We start from the raw sequence: 25,906 nt of genomic DNA, 5'->3' as shown, positions 1-25,906 counted from the left end.
TTAATTATGGATTGGTTAATACTGGTTAGTACTGGGCTTAGACACTTTGAAATACATCATTCATTTAGATGGCAACTATAGAATAAAAGTACCATTATTAGATATGATGTGATATATTCTTGAAAGCAAAATGTTTTTCTAGTTGTTTTTTATTATAATTTTTAATATAACGATTTTACTCTAATGGAAAAAGTGATAAATGCTCAAAGCAAAAAATTGAGAAAGGCTTGTAGAGATAATCATGCTGAACAGCTTGGTCTATATCTGGCTTCATACTACCATTTTTTTCTTAATGTAACTTTAGAACACACACATGGTGAAATCAATGGGGAAATGTTGAAATGTTGAAATGTTATGGTATAGTTAATCCTTTAGAATAATATAGAATAATTTAGAAGAATGAGAGTGTTCCTATTTATACTAAGAAGAAAAGCTCTCCAAGATATATTAAGTGAAAAAAGCAAGTTCCCCCAAATACAGTATAATACCATATGTCAAAACAAAATAAATATGTATTTCTGTATGTACCTCTAGAAATATGTATACGAGAGTATTTCAAAAAGTTCATGTAAAAATAGAATTGAAAGATAATACTAATCTTTGCATGAACTTGAAGTATCCTCTTATAAGTAATAGAAAAATATCTGGAAAGCTATATATCAAATCTGTAATACTGATTATTTCTGGGAAGGAATGTTGGGTGGTAATGGGATTTTTGCTTTTTTATCTGTGGCTTTTTTTAGAATAAGAATTATTTGTATATTATATTTGTGCTTTAAGTAAAATTTAGTTTGCTTTTCCAAAATTTTTTAAGGATGTAGCACTTAAAAATTTTTCAAATAATTAATAACTAAAGACATTCAGTTGTATAGTTTCTTAAAGAAATATAGTGAGGCATCCAGGAGTGCTACTTGATTTGACTTAACATTTAAAAACTGCTTATTTAAGGTTTACTGGTTTTCTTTTCAAGAATAATGATAAACTTTAAAACTTTTTCAAACAACTTTTTATTTATTTATTTTTTTTAGCTGTGCAAGCACTTCTATGGTCAGAAACAGCAAAATCTGGTTAGGCTTATCAGTGGTAGGAAAATCCACTAAGAAACTTACTTGGATAGAAAATTCGGCAAGTCATGTGGCTTTTTTTCATTTTGTTTATTTAGGTTTTCTTTTCTTGGCTGTTGTTATGACCCTACAATCTTTCAAAGCCCTTAGCTTCTGGATGGTGCTGTCACAGCTCATCAGATTTACTCAGGAGACCCATACACGGTGTTGTAGAGAAAGAGGAAAGAAGCATGTGTGCTGCTGTGTCTGTTGGCAACTTGGAGAAGGAGACTGAGTCACATAAATGAAAATGAGGCCCATTGTAGATTTTCTTCTTGAAGAATTTATTTGATTTTTGCTGTTTTCTGTTTTCAAGTTGTTCCCCACTTCCCACCCCCATATCTTGTATCTTAGTTCCCTCTGAAAAATGATAGAAATTTAGGAATGCCCTGCAAGCTACCGTTTTTTTCTCATATTGCCCTTCTCGTGTCTTCAGCATATAGTTAGGAGTTTATAGCCAGTCATTTCGTTGAAGTCCATATATTTAATACATGAAGGAGCAAGACAAGACAGTCTATCAAGTTAGAATCAGAACTGGGACCACCCTTATTTTGAAGGCTATGTGAGGTTTTTTTTAAAAAAATCTTTTCTTTTTCTTGTCTTTTTAAGGGAAAGTTTATTAACAATTGTATTACTATTTTGTTTCCATAATTTTATTTATGAACATAATAAGTGTAGATTTTTAGTCTTTTGAGAAATTGGAGAAATTCAGAAGCAGAAGATTAAAAAAATTTGTTCCCAACATGAATTTTTTTCTAATATTATGGGACGCTCAAAGGTTTTCTTTTAAAAATAAAGTGTTACATTGTAAACCATTCTATCTTGCTTTAAGGTACTTGAATACTTTCAAAGTAAACTATATAAATTAAAATTGAACTTATATAATTTCTAAAAAATTGAGTGGATTTTAACTTGAGCTTTAGATTTTATGCATCATTTATTGTAAATTAATGACCCACACTGGTATGAAGTGTCATTTTTTTTAGCCTAATTCTTTAAGCAATTGTGACCTTACCAGAAAGGAGGGCAGGCAGCAAACTTCCAGATGCTTTGAGTATAAAGTTTCAAGATCCCAGGGGTATAGAGGAATTCCTCTGGTGCTAAGGGGAAATGTGGAGGAGGGGAAAAGCTAGAATCAGGAAGGTGTAGCCAAACATTCCTATCCTGTGGCACTTTAGGCTTTTAGTGGCCATCTTAACTCTTTTCTTGATAAAACCCTTCAGTTTATTGGGTCCCCTACCCCACTTCTCATGGAAACAACTTTAATTTAGAAATGAAACTCAGTGGTAACATGACATTTCCTTCACAACTTCATAAAACATTTCTGATAACGAGTATTTGATAGACCTGGCATATTAGATTTTCTTTGTTGCTAATTCAGATATAAATTGTATGAATAGGAACTTTCTAAAGTTAAAGTAGAAAAAAATTAAATAGATCTTAAACATAATTATCTTGGGCACTGTTAGCTTCTTTGAATGCTGTTTTATGGGCTCAAGCAAGTGTGTGTGTTTTTGTGTTTGTTTCTTTCAAGTGTGTGTTTAAGTGTGTGTGTGCATGTGTGTGGTTTAGTTTTTTTCCTAATACAAATTTTAAGGGAGTGGGGTTTTAAAATCTAAACTCTTCAATTAAAAAAACGTAATTTGTCATTTTATATAGTAGTATTTTCTTATTTTGAAAAACTCCAATATAACATTTTCCTTCTGAATTGCTTGAAAGTTTGACTTTTGGGAAATATTTCAAAGCTTTCATTGAGCAAACAAGAAATAGCTCTACTCCCCACCCCCACTCCATTCTCATTTTTTAAAAAACAAAACTAGAAATATGGCTGCTTTTGCTCTTCATTCAGACATGCACAAAGGAGTATGTGGTTTCTGTAATTTGTGTATCACCTCCCTAAATTTTTTTTTATTCAAAATATTTTAACATTTACTTGTACTTATTTGTAGAGTACGGTATGTTATTTCAATATGTGAATGTACTTCCTCTCTAAATTTTAAAATTAAGATTTTATAGTTTTTAAGGCATGTCTTTACTTTTTTCCTGTTGGATTGTATATATTTAATAAAAGCCACATAAAGCAGCACTTTTTGTTTCTCTGTGTTATAGTGGGTCAGAAGTGGTAGAGGTGCATATATAACTAAGGTTGTAAAAAGTTCAAGATGTGTCAGTCCAAGTAGAAGGCTTCTGAATGAACACCCAAGTATTTATTTAGATTTTTGCCCTTAATGTAGTTTATTATAAAATACAGACTAATATACTTAATATATTCAGTACTCTTGTTTGGTAATAAATGAAATGGTTAGAGATGCTATTAACCTAAATGATTCACTCAAAAGCCATGAAATTTAAAACAGCTGATATTTTCTTTTTCATATGAACAGCTTGAAACAAATGTTTTGCTTGTGCAAATGAGGTGGCTATTATGATGCAAAGAAGTATCTTGAAAACAAATGTCCTTTCTCTGTTTTAAGCATTGCAGCTAAATACTGCAGTAATTGGAAGCAGAGCCTGGAGATATTTCTCTTGTTTCTGTTCTATGATATATTTTAACAAGTTCTCTTGAGACTATTAAAATGTCTTGGTTTTGAGGACATGTGGTCCAACGGGGACTACTTTGTCTACAGATGCAATGGGTTGGCAGTGAGATTTTGCATGTCTTCTCATTTCTTTCCCAGTTCTCTGACCCAGGGTAACCTTTGGTCCTTCTCTGAAGGCAGGAGTGAAGGAAGTTTGAGCAGGTGACGGATGATCACTGTCTCTACAGCCTACAGACAATATGTGAATTACTTTAGCAGTCCCCTTAGTCCCCTCCTTCCACTCCTCCCCCCCTTAAACCAACAAATGCAAATAGCTTCATCCCCATTTGCTAGAAATTCAGGCTTGCTCGGCAACATGGGCTTTGTTGTTGACTTGCTTTCTCCAGAAAGGCAGTTTTATTCCTAGTGAGGAGCACGGCTATTAAGTGGAACCCAAATCACCTTAATGGTAAATTAAGCAACAACTTGTTTCTCTGGAATATTTATAAAGGTAGGAATTACCGTAGAAGTTTCTTTATATTGTAATTGAAGTGTGGTTAAGGAAATTCATTGTCTGCTTTGTTAGCTTTTGTATGCTATATATCCCAGTAATTTCTGTTATCTTGAAAAATCCTCTATTTTCTAAATATTACTTATTGAAATTGTTGGCCATATTATTTGAATAGTCACTTCTAAAAATTATTTTATGGTACAGGAAAAAGTCAATCTTTGGTTATTTCCACCATAAAAATGTCTTTTCTTTTTTAAAAAAGGAACAACCCCATTGTAAGATTATTTAAATCACCAGTTTGAATGAGAATGTTGTCAAATTTTTTGTAGTTTTTAGGAATATGACAGTAAATGATTTTTCACTGGTATTAGATAAGACTTATTAAAAGTATTTTTATGATATGGAAATGTGAATAACAATTTTACTAGTTATATATAGCAATACATTTAATGTGCTTTTGTTAAAATTGTAGCAGTGACTGCCATTTTTTTAACAGCATAATGGAAGTCACTGTATATAGAAATCATTCAGGAAGAAAAAAGATACTGTAGTTTAAGAATTTTGTGGCTTTGAAAAGCTCATATTGTTACATGAATTATGAATTGATCTAAAACAACTGAAATTGCTTTTTTTGTGTTAACTTTCTACTGAAAATATTAAAGGTTATAGAGATTATCTTCTTGAATAATGTCATTGTGACCAAAATCTTGGTTTCTTTTGAAGTAAGCGTAATGAGTAGCTATTATGCAATAAAATAGTCTTCATGGGAAGCACCCCTCCCCCCCCACCCCCAGGAGGTTGAAGTGGTTGGTTGGTAAGTAGAAAACAAATAGGTTTTTAAAATGAGACTCTTAAAGCCTTCCTAAATTCTAATTGTGATTTCTAGCTTGTTCTTGAATTTTTATGATTTCCTTTCTAGGATGAATACTTATGACATATAATCCCTACAGAGTAGGAAGACCATGTAAATTTTACTGAGTTATATTTTCTTCTTTTAATTTAGCATGTATGCCAAGAAAAAAAGCACTATCACTTGAGTATGGAGATAGAGAAACAACTTTAGCTGGACCTCTGTATTTTGTTTAAGTTAGCAAGCTATTCTTTAACCTTGCAATTATGTTTGGGAAATTTTTCCTAGTAACTTTTTTTGCAAGTTTTTATTAACTTTAAGATAGGATTTTCTATGCAGATTAAGTTCTAATGTTTTATAAGGTATATAAAGAGTTTCTTTTTCCTTCTTTAATCTGTTAATCTTAGATCCCCTAAGCCCTGCTTTGAAATGGGGGAAAGGGGAGTGAATCAAAGCTATAGATGTTTAGATATATTTGGTTTTTGTTTAGTTGTTCAGACATAAGTTTTAAAAGCTGCTGGAAAAGACATAACAGCACTTCCCAAATGGGGATGCTCTGTCAGACCCCAGAAGCAAGCTGTTTTACATGAAATCTTTACTTTTCTGAGTGAATGAGAGTAACAAATGCTGGTGAGGATGTGAAGAAAGGAGAACACTTCTGCATTGTTGGTGGGACTGTAAAATAGTACAGCCATTATGGAAAACAGTATGGAGGTTTCTCAAACAACTACAGATAGAACTACCATATGATTCAGCAGTCCCACTTCTGGGTATATACCCAGAGGAGTGGAATTCATTATGTCAAAGGGATACCTGCACTCCTTTGTTCATCACTGCTCTATTTGCAATAGCCAAGATATGGAACCAACCTAAATGTCCATTGACAGACAACTGGATAAGGAAAATGTGGGTATATACACACAATGGAATACTACTCAGCTATAAAAAAGAATGAAATTCTGCCATTTGCAGCAACATGGATGAGCTTGGAGAAAATTATGTTAAGTGAAATGAGCCAGACACAGAAAGAGAAATACCACTTGTCCTTACTCCTAAGTGGGCGCTAAGAAAGAAGGAAAGAAAGACCACAGTAATATGTTGAACTTTCAGAAGGAGAAAACAAATCTGTGGTTACTAGAGGTGGGAAAGGGGGAAGAAGAGGGGGTTAGGGAGAAATTGGGTAAAGGTCACAAAGAATAATTATGATTTGTAATAATGAATATGCTAATAATGATTTGATCATCATATCATACACAAATAATGATAGTCAATGCTGTACCCCCAAAATATGTATAATCAATTATGCTTCAATTAAAAAAAAGCTTCTGGAAAAGACATAACAGCATTTACCAAATGAGGATGCTCTGTCAGACCCCAGAAGCAAGCTATTTTAAATGAAATCTTTACTTTTTTGAGTGAATGATTTATTTCTTTTTGTGTGGGGGTTACCTTTTATTATGTGTTTAGGGTATTTCTAATACTGTAAAATGGTGATTTTTGGCATTGAGAGGGAAACCTACATAGGTTATCAAGGAGACTCAGGAAGGATGATGGAGGAGCCAAGGCAGCAGGGATGGGCTTGTTCACTCTATTGGACTCCAACCATGTCAGCCATTTCTGCTTGGTAAATCAATGGGGAACTAGGGTGAGCCCTCAGGTTAGAATAGGGAAGTTGGTGCAAGGTAAAAGAAGGGTTAATATATGAAGAAACAGGTCCGATGTTCATAAAAACTGAAACACCTAACACTAAACATTAGAGACCTTGTGTTCCTTTGTAACTTCATCCTTTTTTCTTGTGATCAGTTGTAAAACAAATAACCTTTGAAAATGAATTGGGTGGTGGACGAAAGGGGCTTTTATGCTTGTTTTGGGCACAGTAGGAAAGTGGGAGAGTAAAAAGGCAGTATTTTAGAAAAGTCTTTAAGTGAAAATTCAAGGAAGCGTAAATGGAGACCTTTGGCAAACAGGATTGGAGGAGGGGGTGTCTGATCAAGACAGAGTGCTCTGCTACTATGAAGGGAGGTACATATACTGTGTGTTTCTGGCAAGTTAACTACTTGAACAAGAGATGCTTTTACTGTTAAGTTCTGCTGAGTCAGCTTCTCTGAATGATTTCTGCCTATGGTAACTGAGGCAATCTACTCTTCAGTTCTGAAGTTGCTGGAGAATGTGCTGTAGATTATTGTGTTTTATTTGTGAGGATTCTAAAGGTCACTGCTGGAGTACAGCAAGCCCGCATGGGTATTTCTAATGCTATCTTTGGTGGATTGGTATATGCTGATCTAAAAGTTGTATGGCTGTATATCTAAATAGAATATTGTAATGCTTATGTTGAACAATAATTTTATTTAGAGACATTTAAATATTAAGAATGTCTGGTTCTTCTGTTATTTGAAGAAGTGGCTAAGTTTATCTTTGGGGCATTTTGTATTTTAATGACAAAATTGGTATTTATTGTAGAACATTTAGAAAATAAGGATGTGATAAGAGGAAGATCTAAAAATTGCTTGTATTCCTGCCATCTGGAGGTAATCACTGCTATTATTTTGGTGTATAATCCTTAGGATAGTTTCATTAAGACATCAGAAGTTTTAGTTGCCAATAGTCATTGAGACCAACTGAGGACATCTTCAGAAGCATATGTTGTATTCTGTTCCATATATCAGAATTGTGTTGGTTTGGTCCTATTCACTTAGGTATTCTTACTCTGTTATTCCAGTAGTTAATAGTCTTAAAAAGTGGTCTTATTGTAAATATTTGAATTAGAGAAACTCCACAAGAAAATTTGGAGTCAAGAAAGACTATCAGATAGTACTCCCCCAATATTTGGTGCAATTTTTTAAAAGTATATTTAGCCAAGAGAGTTGAAGAAACTCAATTACTTTAAGGTATAATAAAAAAAAGCTTAATTGTACCTCAATAAAGCTGGGGATAAAAAGAAAAAACTAAAGCACCTAAACACTGGATTATTAAGGGCATGTTGATATTTTTCATCTGCTTTACATTTTTTTCTTTGTAGTTTAAACGAAAGCTCCCTCAAATTTGAGCTTGAAAAAAAACGAACCAAATTGTTTAACTCTGTATTTTGTTTTTCTATAGAAGAAATTTATTTTTTATTTTAAAGGAATTTATTTTTTAATTGAAACATATTGATTGTACATATTTATGGGGTATAGAGTTATATTTCAATACATGTGTACAATGTGTGATAAATGAGGGTAATTAGCATATTCATTATCAAAACTTTATCATTGAAAATATTTTGATTAAAAGATCTCTTTTCATTTTTTCACTCACTAATTAAAAATTGTACCACCAGCAATGTGTAAGGGTTCTGATTTCTCCATATCCTTGCCAACACTTATTTTCCATCTTTTTTATTACAGCTGTCCTTGACTGTGAAGTAGTACCTCACTGTGGTTTTGATTTGCAGTTCTTCCTTCCTTTTTGAATGGAGTATATTCTAGAAATTGATTTTTAAGTTGGTTGATTAGTATTTGAAACATATTTTTGCCAAGAAAACTGTAAAATGTTATGAAGCCATCGTTCTATTTAATGTGTAAACTACCTGAATTGTTTCCATGAGACTGTAAGATCAGAGACAAAACTTGAATAGTATTCATTCAGCAAACATTTATTAGATGCCCATTATGTGGTGGTCCCTAGACCAGGTGTTGGAGATATAACAATGGAACTTCACATGGTTTCTTCCCCTAAGGGAACTCACAGTGTGATGAGACAGATAGATATGTGAGTAAATATAACATGCTATAAAGTTTTTGCTAGTAGAGATAGACACAGTATGTGTGATGTGTGAGCATCAGGGTCCTATGTTTGCCAGGGGAGCTTAGTGCTATAAGTTTACAAGCTGGTAATCGAGCAGAATTTCAAAGAATGCATAGTAGTTTTGCCACTGACAAGGGAGGGAAAGCCTTTCCTAGAAGAAAGATCAGTCTCTGTGAAGTCAGAATGTTTGGGGGCCTGAAGCAGTTGATTACGGCTGAGTGTCTAATGATAGTTGGGAAGAGAAGAGATGAGACTATGAAGACATGCAGAGGGCAGATAATAGAGGGCCTTGGACATCAGGCCAGGGAGTTCAGATTTTAGTATATGGGTAACGTGGCATCACTGAAGATTAAGTGGAAAAGTGACATGCAATTTGTATTTCAGAAAGATCATGCTTATGCATGGACTATGGGCTGGAAAGGACAGCAAGGAATGTCAACTAAGAGGCTAATGTAGCTTATGTAAGAGGCCTTGAGGTCCTAACCCAAGTCATTGACAGACATGAAGAAGAACATATCTGGGAAATACTTGAGAGATAGGCTTGTCTAGACATGTGGAGGAAGGAGGAGTGTAAGGATGACCTCAAGATTTCTGACTTCAACTAACTGAGTGAAAAGGTAATGTTACCATCAAGGTAGAGCATATAGGATAAGCACAATGCACAATGAATTCTGCTTTTGGAAATGTTGAGTTTGAGATGCTTATTTAGATATCTAGTTGACTATTGAAAACATCTCTGGAACATATGAGAGGCCTACACTAGACAGAAAATGAGAGGGAGGAAAGGAAAGTGTAAGTGTGCATGCATTTGAGCAAGCAAGAGAACATGAGAGCAAGTGATTTGGGAATCGTTATACACAGGCAGTAGCTGAAATCATGGGACTGAACTAGAGCACTCAGTTGTGGTGGGGATGGGGAGAAGGTGGCTAAATCCTTGGCAGCACCATAGGAAAAGTGACAGAGGTAGGAAGGGAATCAGGAAGGAGTGCTGGCTATGTGAGACCCAAGAAAGAACTTAGAAAAGAAGGCATTATCAGAATTGTGCTGGAAGTCAAATAAGATAAGGAAGAGGCGTCCATTGTTAATGCCTGTTAGGAGGTTGTTGGTGACCTTAGCACTCAGAGGTTCTTTAAAAGGTGGTGTGTGTGGAAATGTAATTTCAGAGGGTTGAAAATGAGAAAATGGTAATAATAGTGAACATGGACTAGTGTTTCAAGAAGTTTGGTCTTAAAAGAAGTAAAGGTATTGGCTAGAAAGAATGTAAATAACTAGGAGTTATTTGGAGGAAACCTTTTTTCCCCCCTCCCATTTGTTAGGCATTTGACAACAAGGTTTCCCCAATATCTAATCTACTGAAAGAAGAGGGCAAGGAGCACCCACAGGCCCTGGGAAGGGAGGATAAGACAGGGATGGTGATGGTGATGATGTTGCTGTTGATAAAATGTGCCATATGCAGAATTTAAATAATTTGTAAATAATCTCATAGGTATTGTGTGACAAAGCTGGATCTGAACTTAATTAATCTGGAACCAGTGCTCCTGCACTAGATAGTGAAAAGCCAGGGAAGGAATAGTTGTAAAGAGCAATTGGTACCAGAGCCCCATGTCCATCTGATCTCTACCCCGCTTCTGCAAAAGTTCTGTCTTCAGATGGCTTAAATATCTGCTGTGATAAATACCAGGAATATGTTACCTTGTTTCCCTTTCTACTAGTAACTACCCCTTGTGGTTTCTTCAAGAGTTTTTCTTAACCTTTGAAGTATTCTAAACTAATTTTTTATTGCTGAAAATAAGGAAATAAGCATGCTTTCAAAAGCGTCCCGCTATGCCTATAGAAAGGTAAAGTCATTCTTATGTGACAGTAATAGTCCTTGGGTATTCAAAAGGCTATTTTCAGAAGAAAAGCAGACTTTGGCTGTTATGAATGTTTAATTTCTAAAGCAAGATTGAGCTTCTGGGATGGAGTGGGTGGCTCTTCTGATACATGTGGGGGGACGGAAGAGAAGAAATGGAGAAGTATCTAAAGATATCAGTCAAGGAAGTCAGTACAATGACATGGGGATGGCAGTAGGAGTGAATGGAGGAAGTTCAGGGTGTTTACACCTGACCTACTGCCCCTTTGCTCTTATTGCTTCCCATGACTGATAGGTTTGTGGCAACCTGAGCTTTCTGCTACAGGGAACAAAGTTCCAAGCAGAACCACTGGGCAGTGCAACTGAATTTATATGAACACCAGGCCTTGAGGTTAGATAGTTTAGGTATAACAATCACTATCTATATGTTGGTGTTTTTCAAAGTTGAGGTTTATATTGTTTCTGTGGTTTTATAGTTATCAGTATGACAGATCCTTCGTATAAATGATAGTTTCATTGTACATGCAGTTTTAAGAATAAGATGGCTTGCAGAGATTTTCTAAACCTGAAAAAGTTTCCAAAGCCAAATATTTACAAATGATATATATATATATATATGGTTTTCTGTTTTTGGCTATTCATATTTTGATTTTGTGTATTTCTAGCCTCAAATTTCTAGCATCTTTTTTTATAGTAAATTCTGCCTTTGTTGTCATATGGGTTACATATATAACTTTCAGTCAGTTTGAGGAGAAGGCAATTACATATCTATCTACTTGAGGTAGGAATATTATGTATATACAGATACACACATGAAAGGACCATATTTGTTTCTTTTCAATTTCCCAAATTGCCTAGACTAGTAAAAAGAACATACTAGGTATTAACTAAATGGTGGTTGGAAAATTTGGAGAACAGCAAGCAACCATACGTCTATTAAATCTTTTTTTTTTTTTTTTTTTTGTCTTTTTGTGACCGGCCGCACCGCGCTCGGCCAGTGAGCGCACCGGCCATCCTTATATAGGATCCATTTTATTTTATTTTATTTTTTTTTTCTTTTTTGTGACCGGCTCCAAACCTGCGACGGGAGCACTGCGGCGCTCCCAGCGCCGCACTCTCCTGAGTGCGCCACGGGGTCGGCCCTATTAAATCTTTTTAGATCAAAAGCAAGATACCTATTAATTCTATTTTTTATCCATTTCAATTCCTATTCAAGTCAGTCATGTGTAAGCTAAACCAGCACGTGTGTAATTGGAAATAGGGGCTTGCTTTCCATTTCTAAGTGTTATTTTCTTTTCTGTGGTAATTGAATGTGCTATTGTCTTTTCACAGTTCAGAGAAGGCAAGCACTATCTCTCAACAGTAAAGCATCTTCATATGTCAGCAGAAACATATATTTAACAAGTACTGTTTGGAAATAAGTATTAAATAAGGTTAAATCCCCAGGTTTGAAAAGTTTTACTAGTGTGTTTTTGTCTGTACAATAGTTCTCCCTTATCTGCAGTTTTGCTTTCTGTGGTTTCAATTACCCATGGTTAACTGCAGTCTGAAAATATTAAGAGGAAAATTCCAGAAATAAATAATTCATAACTTTTAAATTATGCGCCATTCTGAGTAAGTAGTGTGATGAAATCTTGCTCCGTCCTGCTTCATTCCACCCTGGATGTGAATCTTTCCTTTATCCAGCATATCCACCATTTACACTACCTGCCCATTAGTCAGTAGTCATCTTGCTTACAAGATCCACTGTCATGGTATAGCAGTGCTTGTGTCAAGTAACCCTTATTTTACTTAATAATGGCCCCAGAGCACAAGAGTAATGATGCTGGCAATTTGGATATGCCAAAGAGAAGCTGTAAAGTGCTTCCTTTAAGTGAAAAGGTGAAAGTCCTTGGCTTAATAAGGAAAGAAAAAAAATCATATGCTGAGGTTGCTGAGATCTGTGCAAAGTAAAAATGAATCTTCTACACATGAAATTGCGAAGAAGTAAAAAGAAATTCATACATAGTACATATAGAGTTTGATACTATCCGAAATTTCAGGCATCCACTGGGGGTCTTGGAAAGTATCCCCTGTGGATAAGAGGGAACTACTGTACTTGTTAATGTTTTCTCCTTATAAGCATGCTTCCACATCTGGTTTTAAGACTCTCTGTTAAAGACCACCTATTGGCCATTGACTGTGTAGTGATACAGCATATAGGAGTTGACAAGATTGTCTTTTTTAAGAAAAACACAGGCAGTGTGACTCAGGAGAATGAATTTGATTATAACCTTTTTTGTTAGAGGACAGAAAGCAGGATAGCATATTGGAAAAAGCATGCACTTAGAAGGCAAAAACTCTTAACCAAATGAGTGTTCTTGGCTAAGTTACCTAATTTCACAGAGGTTAAGTTTCTTCATGTATAAAGTGGGGAAACAATACCTACCTCATAGAATGTTTGGGAGGATTGCGTGCAATAACAGATATTGAAGTGCCTAGCATGTAATGGGTAGCCAGTAAATATTGCCATCATCTATTTTCTTTCTCCAGTTCCCCCTCTTCCAGGCTTCTAGGTCTCCTCTTGAGTTTATTCCTGATTAATGATTGTTTCCCAAGATTTATTTCTTTTTCATTTCCACAATTCAGCAACTTCTCATTTCTTGGACATTTTTCTTTCCTGAATGTTTTCTGTTCTGTCTGAACATAAGCTGAAGAATCAGATAAGTTTTGTGTTAGGTGTTTACATAAAAATTTTATTAAAGATGAGTAGGATATCCTTTATATTTTACGTAGCTTTTTTCAAAAAGGTTTTTATTCACTTTTTGACTACTATGTACACACAGTTACGATGCTATATATAGTTTTAACCTTCTTCAAACAAATCCATTTCTATTTGAAGTGGTTTAATTAATAACGGAGATTCAGCATAGTATATATAAATGCTATATGATTGCTCCTTAGAGTTTAATTTGATGTGTGATGTATTGAATGGTTATTCTTTCCTCTTTAGTTAAATTAGTTTTAAAAGTATTTTATTCTAGATGCTGGGGATGTGGCAGTAGACAGAATTGAATCTTTGACTTTGAAAAGCTTGCTTTCTAAATTGAAAAAAATTTCTCATAATAAATATTTTTTATAATATATATATTTTTTACTTTGCTCATATATACCATACATCAAGGAGTTTTTATTATGGTGGAATATTATATTTTAGGGGAATACTTAAAGCTATAGCTCTGATTTTCAAATTCCAAAATACTTAGATGAAATGTTGATTTCATTACATTTGCCATGTTTTACAAAGTTACTGTTTTATTTGCTACTTAATTATTTTATATAGAATATACTAGTTTTGGAGGCATAGCATTGACTTGAAGTTTGAAAATATTTTTTATTCATTCTGTAAATATTTTTTGAGGACCTTCTGTACACCTAGGTTCTGTCTTAAACCAACTGGGCACCAGGATTTGAAACCAGGTCTATAGCTCAGTCTATTCCTCTTCTTCATGCCATGTATTCAGAGTTGGGGACTAGAACTGCAGAGATCAATAGATTGGTCAAAAGAATGAGGATTTATTTGGATTTAGTAACTAGGAAGGGGTCATTTGTGACCTGGGAAAAGAATTTCCTTAAAATATGTTTGGAGAAGAAAAGCTTATTACAGTGGCCAAGGAAATGGAATAATAAGGAAATTGAAGTATCAAGTATAGGTGATGATTCTTGGTATTTTGGTAGTGAATAAAAGGAGAGAATTCTCTCAAGAGAATTTACTTGAAAGTATACCAGAGACAGGGAGTTAACTTCAAAATAAGGGATATGTGAAATTTGTAAGAGAGAGCGAGTTGTTGAGGATCAAGTGATTAAATAACATGAAGAGAAAGGAGATAATTGAAACTAATGTCCCAGAGTAACTAGAGAAGATAGGTATTAAGGCATAAGTAAAAGAGAATTGGACTTAGAAAAGTAGAGAGAAAACTTTTCGTTTGAAACAAGAGAAAAAGATGAGAATGATTGAAAATGAAAGTGTTTTAATATGGAGAAATGGGATGGTTAAAGTCACTCCCAAAAGACAGCCTTTAATCTTCTCATAAAGTAGAAGTTTGGGTCATTTGCTGAATGGAGTAGAGTGAGAGAGAGATGGGAACTTAAATAGGGAAAAATGTTCTGCCATGGAAAAGTGCTTGGAAATCAGTGAAGTGACTTCCCAGTTGAGATTTGCATGGATTTTATAGAGACCAATAACATCCTAATGTTCTAAAGCAGAGGCTGGCAAACTACAGATTGAAGGCCACATCCAGTCCATGTAGCCTATGAGATAAGAATGTTTTTTATATTCTTAATTGGTTGTAAGAAAAAAAAAAAAAAGCAAACAAAGAAGAATGTGTGAGTTAGACTTTATGTGGCCTTCAAAGCCTGAAATATTTAGTGTTTGGCCCTTTTCAGAAAAAGATTGCTAACCCTTGTTCTATTAGCTCAAGACCAGAGAAAGCAGATGATAGTTTGACTTAGAGGTGGGAGCTGACATGCTAGACACATGATCAAAGATCAATGGGTGATAAAGGAAGGGATACTAGTTAGAGGTGTGTTGGTAGAGGTGGATAGTTGGGTGAAGGTTGAGTAAGGAGTAAGCAAAGTCAGAAGAAAGCTAATGGACTGGATGAAAATGGAGAGGGCTCGTGGCTAGATGTCATAATGAGAATGTAAAGCATGGTCGGTTGGTTTGAAGCAAAGATGGCAGGTAAAGAAGTTGGAGGTGGAGAAAGGGGAACATAGTTGGTTGCCTTGGAGATAGAAGAGTTTCAAAAATTGCCAAGTGCTTTCAGTCAGGATGGCAGAATAGACGGTCCTGTGTCTCTTCCACAAATCAACCAATTTACAGCTATTAATAAACAACAACAGCCAAGCTGGGGCCACTAGAGCTCAGGGGAAGAGCAGGAGAGACCTACGGAGTTCATGAAGGCAGGAGAAGCCACGATGGGAGAAAGGATTGCTCCCACCATTTTGAATTCCAGCTGCTTCAAGGCTGGAGCTGGTAAGTGCACAGAGCAAGAGCTGGCAAAAGCTGCAGCTGTGCCCTTCATATGAAGTTGCTTGGAGGCGGTGGGGGAGAAGAGGGCCTTCGTGGCTCTCAGGCCAGAAAGACCACTAACAGGGTTCCCATGGACCCACATAGAAGCAAGTAGCCACAGACATCTGAAAAAAGGAGCCACTCAGAGGCGGGTGAGTCATTGCAAGGGACTGGCACATGGCCTGTCCCATGGGAAGTGTTTGGAGTACGGGCAGTGGGGGAGACGGGCCCACTAGGGGAACGCTGGGGCACAGCATGGACAGCTGATCTGCCCTCCACTCAGCGCAGGACAACTCAGTGGATACTGGTCAGGTATACAGATCTGCAGGGGGTGCAGTTTGCTGAAAAGTCTGAGGTCCAGATCAGAGTTTCCACACAGCCCCAGTGTACCAGAACGCACAAGACCTGTAAGTACATACAAGGTCATCAGTTAAAACCCGACCTGCACAAAAAGCCTTCCCCAGGGAATCAGCAGCAGTGAAGCAATTTAGCTGAACTACAGGGTTCAAGTGCTGGTCCACACAGGGAGTTCACCCATTTTAGAAGTAAGCAAAGGACAACAAATTAGTTCCAGCACAGAGTTTAAGTAGTGGAAACAGCGAACAATCCAATACAGAACTGAAAGGAGAAAACAAAATACCTACAGACCAGAAACAGTTTGATATTAATTAGTAAAGGTCTCACATCTCCAAAGAACACCTATAAAACCTAGAAGGACCAGAAAGCCCTGAGCTCCCAAGCCAGGGAGGGGGGAGGGCTGGTGGCCTCAGCCATGCCCCTCCAACATCCATAACCAGCCCAGCGACAACCACTGAAGCACTCTGGGCTCCTGAGCAAGGGTGGTGGGGGGAGTTGAGGGCCTCGGCCATGCCCCCCCCCCCCCACGCCCACAACCAGCCCAGTGATGACTACCAAGCCACTGCTAAAAGTGCCCTGGGCTCCCTTGCAGGAATGAGGGGGGTGCTATGGGCCTCAACCATGCCCCCCTCCTCCCACCCTATTTCCTTCCCCCCAACAGCTCCGCAACATCTTATACTGTATAAAAAAAAAAAAAAAAAAAAAAAAAAGAAATTGCCAAGTATAATCATTTCAGGGAGTAGCTGAAATCTCCAATGATGAGGTCAGGATGATGGTCACATTCCTGAAGATGATAGGGAGACTATGTAAGGAGAAATAAGGTGAGTTAGATTACTGGAGTTTTTGAAAAAAGTGGAAGTGAGCCTAGAGTGTGAGGTAGATGATGGTAATGAGGTAAAAAGAGGCCGGACTAAGTAGGTGAACTACTTATAAATGAGGGGGAAAGTGATGGTGGCAGTTAAGTGGTGCTCTGTTTACCCTGGCAGCTGAGCATAGGCTGTCCCCTCCTCTTGGTTTGGTAAGTGTTAGAAGGTAAAGAACAAGCCTGCAGGAAAGATTGGTATTTTCTATCACAGGTCAGATTTACACATACATAGTCTTTGAGTATGGGAGGAACAAAGCAGTAGATTGGTTTCAAGTTGTAAAAATGAAGGCCTTAAAGTAAAAGTAGTTGATTTTTGCGTAGATGTATAAATGTTTCACTTATACAGCTCTTCCTGTAAAGAATTTTTACTTGGCATTAGTACTTTTTACTATGTAAAATTTTTTTTTGTAATAATGAAATTATTAAGGGATTAATACTAAAACATCTATTTTTACTAAACTGTGAACATAGACAAAAGTAACCTTCATTCAAAATATTAAAACTGTCTGGATTGCCTACCAGGTAACTACTAGCTGCAAATCACTTGGACATTATAGTAGTCTTTGCATGACATTAATATAGAGTCTATATTGTAGTATATGGAGATATGAAGCTTTATTATTAGACAGTGTAGGAACATAATGTATTTCAGCCTTAAATATTTAACTTTTGTTTGTCAATTATACCACAATAAAGCTGGAAAAAAAAAAAAATCAAAAGCAGGGAAGTCCCCTGACCTCTGAATGATGAAGCAGGAGCCCTAGACAGTTGATTTGCTCTGTTTTTCTATATTGATGTGCAAGATGATTCCTGTGCATGCCATAATTGGATGGTGTTTTCTGAAGGAAAGACTCTTTTCTGTGTTAAGGCCTAAAAATATGGGCAATAGCCAAAAGGTAAATTGCTAGAGATTTTCACTTTGTTAAGTTAGAGTTACTGGTTCCTCTTGTAAAGGCCTGTTTATTTATTTATTTTTTTATGGAGAATCAGAATATTTCCTGAAAATATGAAATCTTAAAATACCTAAAACTTTATTTTAAATGGTACCTTTATTTTAAGTGGTTTTCAGTGAATAACCTTTGGGAATGGTTTTAAAGATCAAGTTAAACTTCTTTTCAGTCATAAGAAGACAATGCCTCAGTTATGTCATTTACTTTAATATTTTTTGCTTTTTCCCCCCTCAGTTCGTATTGTAAAGAATAAAGCAAAAACACAGGCTTCCTCTTCCAAGCATTCAATGCAGTCTCCACAGAAAACTGCTGTAATATTACCAACACAGCAGGTCAAGAAATCAGGTCGAACTAAACCACCTGGACGTGCTTCAGTCCCCAAGAAGGGCAGTACTCTTAAAACTACCACACCAAGGAAAAAAGGTCCAAATACAGAAAAAAAGGTTAGTTGTATCTCCTGCTAATCTGTATTGGAGGTCTCTATAGTGCCTTGGTATTTTTGACATACAGTTTAGGAATTTTTACTAAGAGTATGATGAGGCTGTTTAAAAATATATTGGGCCTCACATAACCCTTGAGAGATTAGTATTTCTTTGCTTGAATAAACTTAAAATCTTTTATAGTGTTCTGCTTCTTCACAAGCATATTGAAAGTACTGCATGGGTGTATTTATGTTCAGGCTAATTAATTTAAAACTCAGTATATTTTAAAAATCAATTTCTTTAGCAGTGTGAAAAAGCTTGTCTCACAGGGAACCTCAAAAAATAGAACAAGTTTTACAGAGTGAACTAATTTGGCTAAGGTGTGATCAGTTGGAACATGGGGTAGGGCAGGGAATCCTAGCCTCTCCATCTCTTCCTCCCCTGCCTGGGCAGTTCTTGGGCCTCTGAGGAGCTCAGTTTGGAAAGTACTGCAGGTAATGACATACACATGTATTTCCATGGAATCCTGAGGACTTCTGATAACTGATAATTTTGTGAACCAACAATGTCTATAATTTTCTGACTTTTTTTTAAGTTTATTTTTTCATTGTACGTGTTTGGTGTTTCAATACATGCATATGTTGTATAATGATCAAATCAGAATAGTTAGCATATCTGTCACCTCAACATTTATCATTTCTTTGTGGTTATAACATTCAAAATCCTCTTTTCTGGCTGTCTTGAGATATACAATACAATATTATTAGCTATTATCACCCTAGAGCACCAGAACTTATTCTTCCTATCTAACCGTAACTTTGTAACTTGGTCCTTTCCCTGCCCCCCCACCCCCCCACCCCTTCCCTCCCCTCCCCTCTCCCTGCCTCTATTTTTCTGACTTTTTTATGTAGGAATTTTTTAAAGGGTAATGTATACTTGTGTTCTTTTTCTTCCTTTTTTTTTTTTAAACAGCAAAAATGTTTTCCTGTGCTATGTTCTACATCTTCAGCTTCTATACGTTCGCTGGCCAGAAACCGTGGCATTTCATATGATATGGATGCCATTCCTGGGACATCTAAAATAGTGATGTCTACAGGTAAATTAGTATTTTAAAAAGAATATAAAATTACTAATCTTTTATTCTGTATTATTTTCAATGTCTTTGAAGTTCTGGAAATAAAAGGAAAAAAATGATAATATTAAATATTTCTTTTAGCATTTTTTAATATTAAAGTATTTTGAAATTCTGATTGTTCAATTTGTCAAGAAAGAACAGTCTGTTTACATGAGTCACTTGAAGATTTAATACTCTTAAAGTCTTTTATCCATTTAAGTTAGACTTATAAAATTTACATCATTGTCAAATCTATTCTTGTTTTCCCTTTATCTTGTTTCAAAATTTATTTTGTTTTTTTGAATTGTATGAATTTTCAAAGCTACCTCAAATCTTTTTTTTAATGCTTTTAAAAAATACCTTTTCTTGACAGATTCTTGCCTGTCAAAAGGCATGGTGACTTTAAATTGTTCTCTGCTATATGAAGAGTTTGAAACAGCACAGACCCAGACAAATCAATCCCTTTTATTTATCGTCTCCTGCCTATTTCCTTATTCTTTAACTGTTTTTAAAAAGCATGTTCTGTTGCTTCTTCTTGTAGATCCTTAATTATCTCCCTTACATTCTTCTATTCCCTGGACTTTTTTCCCCCCAATTTTTCTCTCCTGACTAAAAAGAAATTATAACTTAATTTTTTGAAATAGAAATCATTTTAAAAATGATTATTGAAACATACCTCATTTTTTTGGTTTAATAGTTCTGATTTTTAATCTGTTAGCAGGAGAAACTAGCTAAGTGAACATAACACAAAGGAGATAAAACATTGAAATTCTTGTTTATCTTCTCTTCTGTTCAGTAGAATTTGTGCATACCATCAGCATCACGGGTTGAGTTTTTAATGGCAGTTTTATTTCTGTGATAGTCCATTCTTCCTCTGGCTGTTGCCATAAAGTTGAGTTGTCATATATTTCAGCATAGCAAAACTGAGATTAATGGGTTCTTATTATTAAACACAGACTATATGAAAATTTTGCAATATAAATTAATAGATTAGAAATAATGTCTTGATTTAAGGGGACGGTGTATTTTATGTTTGTTAATGATGTGCCCTCATGTTTTTATAGTGTAGATTGATTTGTATTTGTTGATTCTCAGTAAAGAAAAATTATTGAAACTTGACATTTGTGTGATTATAGATGAATTGCTTCTATATAATATGCTTTTATTATAATAAGGAAAGAGTTTATTTAAAAAATGTTTTCAGTGAATTTCGACATATATAGGAGGAACATTTTTATTTTCTTAATTAATGAAATCAATTTTTTCTATGTCATTAGAACTTACTATGATATATATCTTAAACCATTTGGTTTCTTTAGAAAATACAAGTACAATTGAGGTGCAATATTTGTGATTTAAAAGAAGTTCAGTCCGAAAAGGAGTGTACTAAGATGACCAGTTTTGAAAGGAAATTCTTGTACTGTGTGTACAATTAAAAGATAAAAATAATCATCTGTCTTTGTACCATTTTATACAATATAGGAATATATGAAGAATTGTTTTGTGATGCTTCTAAAACTTCTATAATTTTTACATAATCTGGGAAAAATTCTAAAAATTTGAATAAACTGTTTGATTACTTCTTTATATGTTTAATATCTTTACACAAATATGAAAATGTATTTACGTATTTTTAGGTAACAAATAATCACTGATATTAACTATGTTTAGATTCTCTTTGAGTGAAGTGGCTGGCAGGGTATAGTAACTGATTATGTAGTGTTTTCACAAAAGTTCCTTTTAATCAGTCTCATTGTTTGTTATATCTGTATATCCATTTTTCTTCAAGTCTGTGTCTATATAAACAAACATGGAAACTCTGGCCCTCACCTGGATCAAAAGAGAATCCAGCAGCTGCCTGACCACTTTGGCCCGGGCCCCGTGAATGTGGTGCTCCGGCGGACCGTGCAGGCCTGTGTGGATTGTGCCTTTCAGCCTAAGACTGTTTTTGGATTCCTTAAGCCAGATAATCGTGGAGGAGAAGTGATAACTGGTATACTCATCTAATCTTTTATTCAGCTTCTTTTCCAAATTTGATTTTAGGTTTCAAGGAGGCTAGGATTTTATAATACATAGATCAAATATAATATTTATTATTTTTAATGTTATTTATATTAACTTTAATATTTATTATATTGACATAATAGACTGTTTATAATAGTTATGTTTATGGACTTTTAACCCTGGTTTGGAAAGTTTACTTTCAAACTAGACAAATGATGTCAGAGTAATATTGTAAATTGAGGTGAAAGGTATAGATTTTTCCTTTTACATGCTGTGTTAAGCTCACTATAGAGAGTACTTTGGTTGATAATATATTTTAGTTTTTATAGAAAAAAGACTATATAAGAAGCTCTTAAAAATGAAGTCATTAAGAGATAAGATACAGCTGATGGCTTCTGTATTTGTGTGATTAGATACCACAACATTTATTCCCATGGGATGTTTGGAATAGAAGGAAGTATTTTTATAGGTCACTGGGTTTCTGTTGTTTACTTTATGAATATTTTTAAATGAGAATGTTTTTACCAATACAGGTTATTGTGTTTGAGAGGAACTTTCATAATTAAAGATTATTCCTTTATGAATTACAAAGTCCACAAATTTGATTTATAATACATGTCCTAAATTGGTGGAGGTTTATTAGTGTTGTATTTTTCATCTCTCTGTGAGGTGACTCTGATGTCTTTTTTTAACCCCTGATAGCCTCCTTTGATGGGGAAACTCATTCCATCCAGCTCCCTCCAGTGAATAGTGCATCATTTGCTCTTCGCTTTCTTGAGAACTTGTGCCACAGCCTCCAGTGTGCTGACCTTTTGAGTAGCAAGCCTTTCAGCTCTTACAAGGGTAATACTCATAGCCCTGCAGAGAGTGATAAAAGTAAATCAGGTGAGAGAAAATGTAAATTTTTATACTATGCTTCTATTTTGTATTACATTTTATAATTAACTTGAGAATCTTTTGTAATTGAGAGTTTTCCTTGTGTCCTCAGAGTAAACACTTAAGCCACAGTGAACTAATTAGACATGTATAATGCATAGTTCTTTTTGTTCATTTGAGGTGGGAAAGTAATTTCTTGTTGTATTCATAATGAATTGGACAATCAAACCCAATGGGTTATGTTTGGCTTCTTTGTAACTAGCTCTCACAGTTATGCATTTTCTACTAGATTAAAGTGTGGCTTTTAAGTTATTGACCTTTATAATCCTAAGAAGTTAGCAAAGCCTGTTGAGCCCATTGACTATAAAGATGAAGATATTGTTACAGTCATCAAGAGATGTGATGACTGATCCCCAAAGCAAGAAAGCTCTGAGTTTTTTTGCAGGTGTTCTTTGGGAGAGGTTTGTCTCTTTTCATCTGACTCATGAAAACTATGTTCTGTGGATTGTATGTGGGTCTTTTAAGAGTAGCTGAACTTCTCAGGTATTAGCACCATAGTTTTCTGGCCAGGTGCTGCTGATTCTGGGTATATAGAGTACCACCACAGGCTATCTCTTTAAGTCCAGGGATTCTAATTCACATTCCACTCAAGTGTGAAATTTGTACATAGTCTCTAGTTACTCTTTTTCTGGTCCTCCCTGTCACCCCCACTTTTCTTCATAAACTTTGTCACCTCTCCTTCAGTGAGGTCTCTCATATCCATCCCCACCTCTCCATTTCCTTTTCACTACTCTGCTTCACGAATCCTATTTACTCCTCCTCTGGGTAGTAAAGCTATCTCCTAACTGGAATCCTCTCTCCAGTTTCTCTGCTCTGGTGTAGCTGCCCAGTGAGTCCCAGGTATGACTCAGTGACATTCTTGCAAAAATACACATGGGAGGTGGTGAAATTGAAAGAGCCAGGTGTTATAGTTTGTCAGACCTGAGTTCCAGTGCTGACTGTGTTAAGGGAGTAAAGTCTGACAGGCCTAAATTTAATCCAAGTCCTGCTGTTAACTAGCTATGTGCCCATGGACAAAGTAGTGAGCTTCTCTGAATCTCAACTTCCTTATCTGCAAAGTGGATACCTCTTGAGTTGTGAGACTGAGAGAAAGTATATGTAAACTCTTAGCCTGCATTAAGCCTGGCATGAAATAGGAACAATAAAAGGTAGCTGCCAGAAGTAGGGAGAAGAAGAGTGCAGATTCATGTTCTCATGTGACATTATCTTTTTTTCTCCTTCAGGAGAGGTAGGAGGTCTCCAAAAGTAGCAGGAAATTGGAAGATGGCTAGAAAGGGAATGGCCACCTATGTGTGGGGAGGTGTGTGTGTGTATTTGATAGGTTTTCTGTTTCTAAGAGTAATTTAGGGGAAAAAAATGAGTTACAGAAGTTGAGAGTACAGTTTCCTGATTTACATAAAACATTAAGAATGCCAATGATTTACATAACCCCATTCTTTGAAGGATTTTTAAATAAAATTTAGTTTTTCTTTTAAAATTGAGCCCAGAATGTTCGAATTTTCAGACTAATCAAATAACTAGAATAGGCAACTGTTTGAAAAAATACACCAAGTATATTTGTTTTTGTTTGTTTATAACAAAATACCTGGAACTGGGTGATTTGTAAGAAAACGAAATTTATTGCTTTCGGTTTCTGAGGCTGGGAAGTCTAAAGTCCAGGGAACACATCTGGTGAAGGCCTTCCTTAGTGGTGGCTTCAGCGACACAGGGTATCACTTTGCAAGATGGCAGAAGCAGAGAGAGAGAGACTCTCATGTGCTCTCCTTTTATATGGCCACGACCACCATTAAACCATCAACTTAATCACCTCTTCAAGGCACCATCTTTCAATGATCGTAATAGGATTTCCCACCCTCAACAGTTAGGGTGGGGATTAAGCTTCTAATACATAAAACTTGGGGGACATAATTCAGTCCTTATCATTGAGTAATCATAAATAATATTTTAAATTATTTAAGCTTTTATTAATTTTCTCTCATGGAAAGCTTAATTTATCTATTTGAAAATAAATGGCTTTGTATTGGTACTTTTATGTTAATTTTTCTTTCATCAGTTTGTAGTTAAAGTTGATTCTTTCTAAGATTTTACATCCAGTATCCCATTTCTCTTACATTTTCTGAATAAGTGACTCAAAAATGTTATTTTAAGGCAGAGTGCTGCTCTTAGGAGACTGATTCTGACAAATCCAGTGTTTGCATATTTTAGCAGTAGTAATTTTTAAGAAATTTTACTGAAGTACAATGTACATAGAGAAAAATGCAAATGGAATATAGCTTGATTAATTTTCAGAAAGTGAACTGTTTTAGTCTATTTTGTGTTGCTATAACAGAAATACCAGAGACTAGGTAATTTATAAGGAAAAAGAGGTTTATTTGGCTTACGATTCTGGAACAGCTGCATCTGGCATGGGCCTCAGGCTGCTTCTACTCATGATGGAAAGTGGCAGGCAGCCAGCGAGTACAAGCAGATCACATGGCGAGAGGGAGAGGAAGGGAGGAGGTGCCAGGATCTTTTAAACAACCTGCTCTTGCGGGAACTAATAGAGCAAGAACTCACTCATTAATCCCCCCTCCCCCAGGGAGAGCATTAATCCATTCATGAGGGATCTGCACCCATGACTCAATAAGTTTCCAACACTGCCACGTTGGGGATCAAATTTCCACATGAGTTTTGGAGGGGACAACGCATCCAAACTCCATCATGAACACACCTGTATAACTAGTCCTTGGTTGAAAAAGTAGATATTACCAGTATCCTAGCAGCACCCTGATGTGTCAAATCCCCTTCCCTTCACTATTTTTTCTCACTCCCCACAAGGATAACTACTATCCTGACTTATAGTACCATGTATTAGTTTTACCTGGTTTTGAACTTTATAAACAAGGAATTATACAGCATGTACTCTTTTGTGTCTAGCTTTTTTCTCTCATCATTATGTTTGTAAGATTTATCTATATTGCATCTAGTTAGATCATTCATTCTCATTGCTGTATAAATATTCTATTATGTAAATATGCCATTATGGTGTGTGTCCATTTGAGTACCTTCCATTCAGTACCCTTATGAATAGTGTTACTGTGAACATTCTAGTACATGTCTTTTGGTGAAATATGTGTGCCTTTCTGTTCTTGTATCTGCTAGGAGTGGAATTCCTAGTTGATAAGAAATGCATAGATTCAGCTTTAGTAGATACTGCCAAACAGTTTTTCAAAGTGTTTGCCTTAATTTACTCTCCTACCAGCTGTCTGCTTTTTTTATATATAGATTCTCTGGTAAAATTTTCTACTCTTTTTTCTTTTCTATTATATCTGTTCCTCTGTTTTCTTGAATATAGTGATTAAAATTGTGTTATAGTCTGTCTACTGACACTAGTAGTTTTTCTCTCAATTATTGGTTATATAGTCTTGCTTCTTTGCATGTCTGCAATTTTTTGTATGGTGAGCATGTTTATAAAAGATCTGAAGAGGCTCCAGATTTCTACCTTAGAGGGTTTTCCTAAAAGAGAAGGCTCATTCCAATCAGAGATGTGCTGGTTTGGGACTGAATAGCGGTTTTAGTAAGATTCCGGCTCCTTCCTGTTCTTCAGG

General features: G+C 35.5%; 1 protein-coding gene across 1 annotated transcript in view; it reads left to right on the top strand.

Annotated features, from left to right (window-relative positions):
• Nucleotides 1-25,906, top strand: part of LOC134367236 (sex comb on midleg-like protein 2) — a 75,361-nt gene that overhangs the window by 33,093 nt on the left and 16,362 nt on the right. The window contains 4 exon segments of the mRNA XM_063083916.1: nt 18,078-18,286; nt 19,238-19,361; nt 21,169-21,372; nt 22,086-22,268. Of these exon segments, the coding sequence (XP_062939986.1) occupies nt 18,078-18,286; nt 19,238-19,361; nt 21,169-21,372; nt 22,086-22,268 (720 nt within the window).

Source organism: Cynocephalus volans, chromosome X, assembly GCF_027409185.1.
Source record: "Cynocephalus volans isolate mCynVol1 chromosome X, mCynVol1.pri, whole genome shotgun sequence".
In the NCBI taxonomy this organism is placed as follows: domain Eukaryota; kingdom Metazoa; phylum Chordata; class Mammalia; order Dermoptera; family Cynocephalidae; genus Cynocephalus; species Cynocephalus volans.
This window is presented reverse-complemented; position numbering and strand designations above follow the sequence as displayed.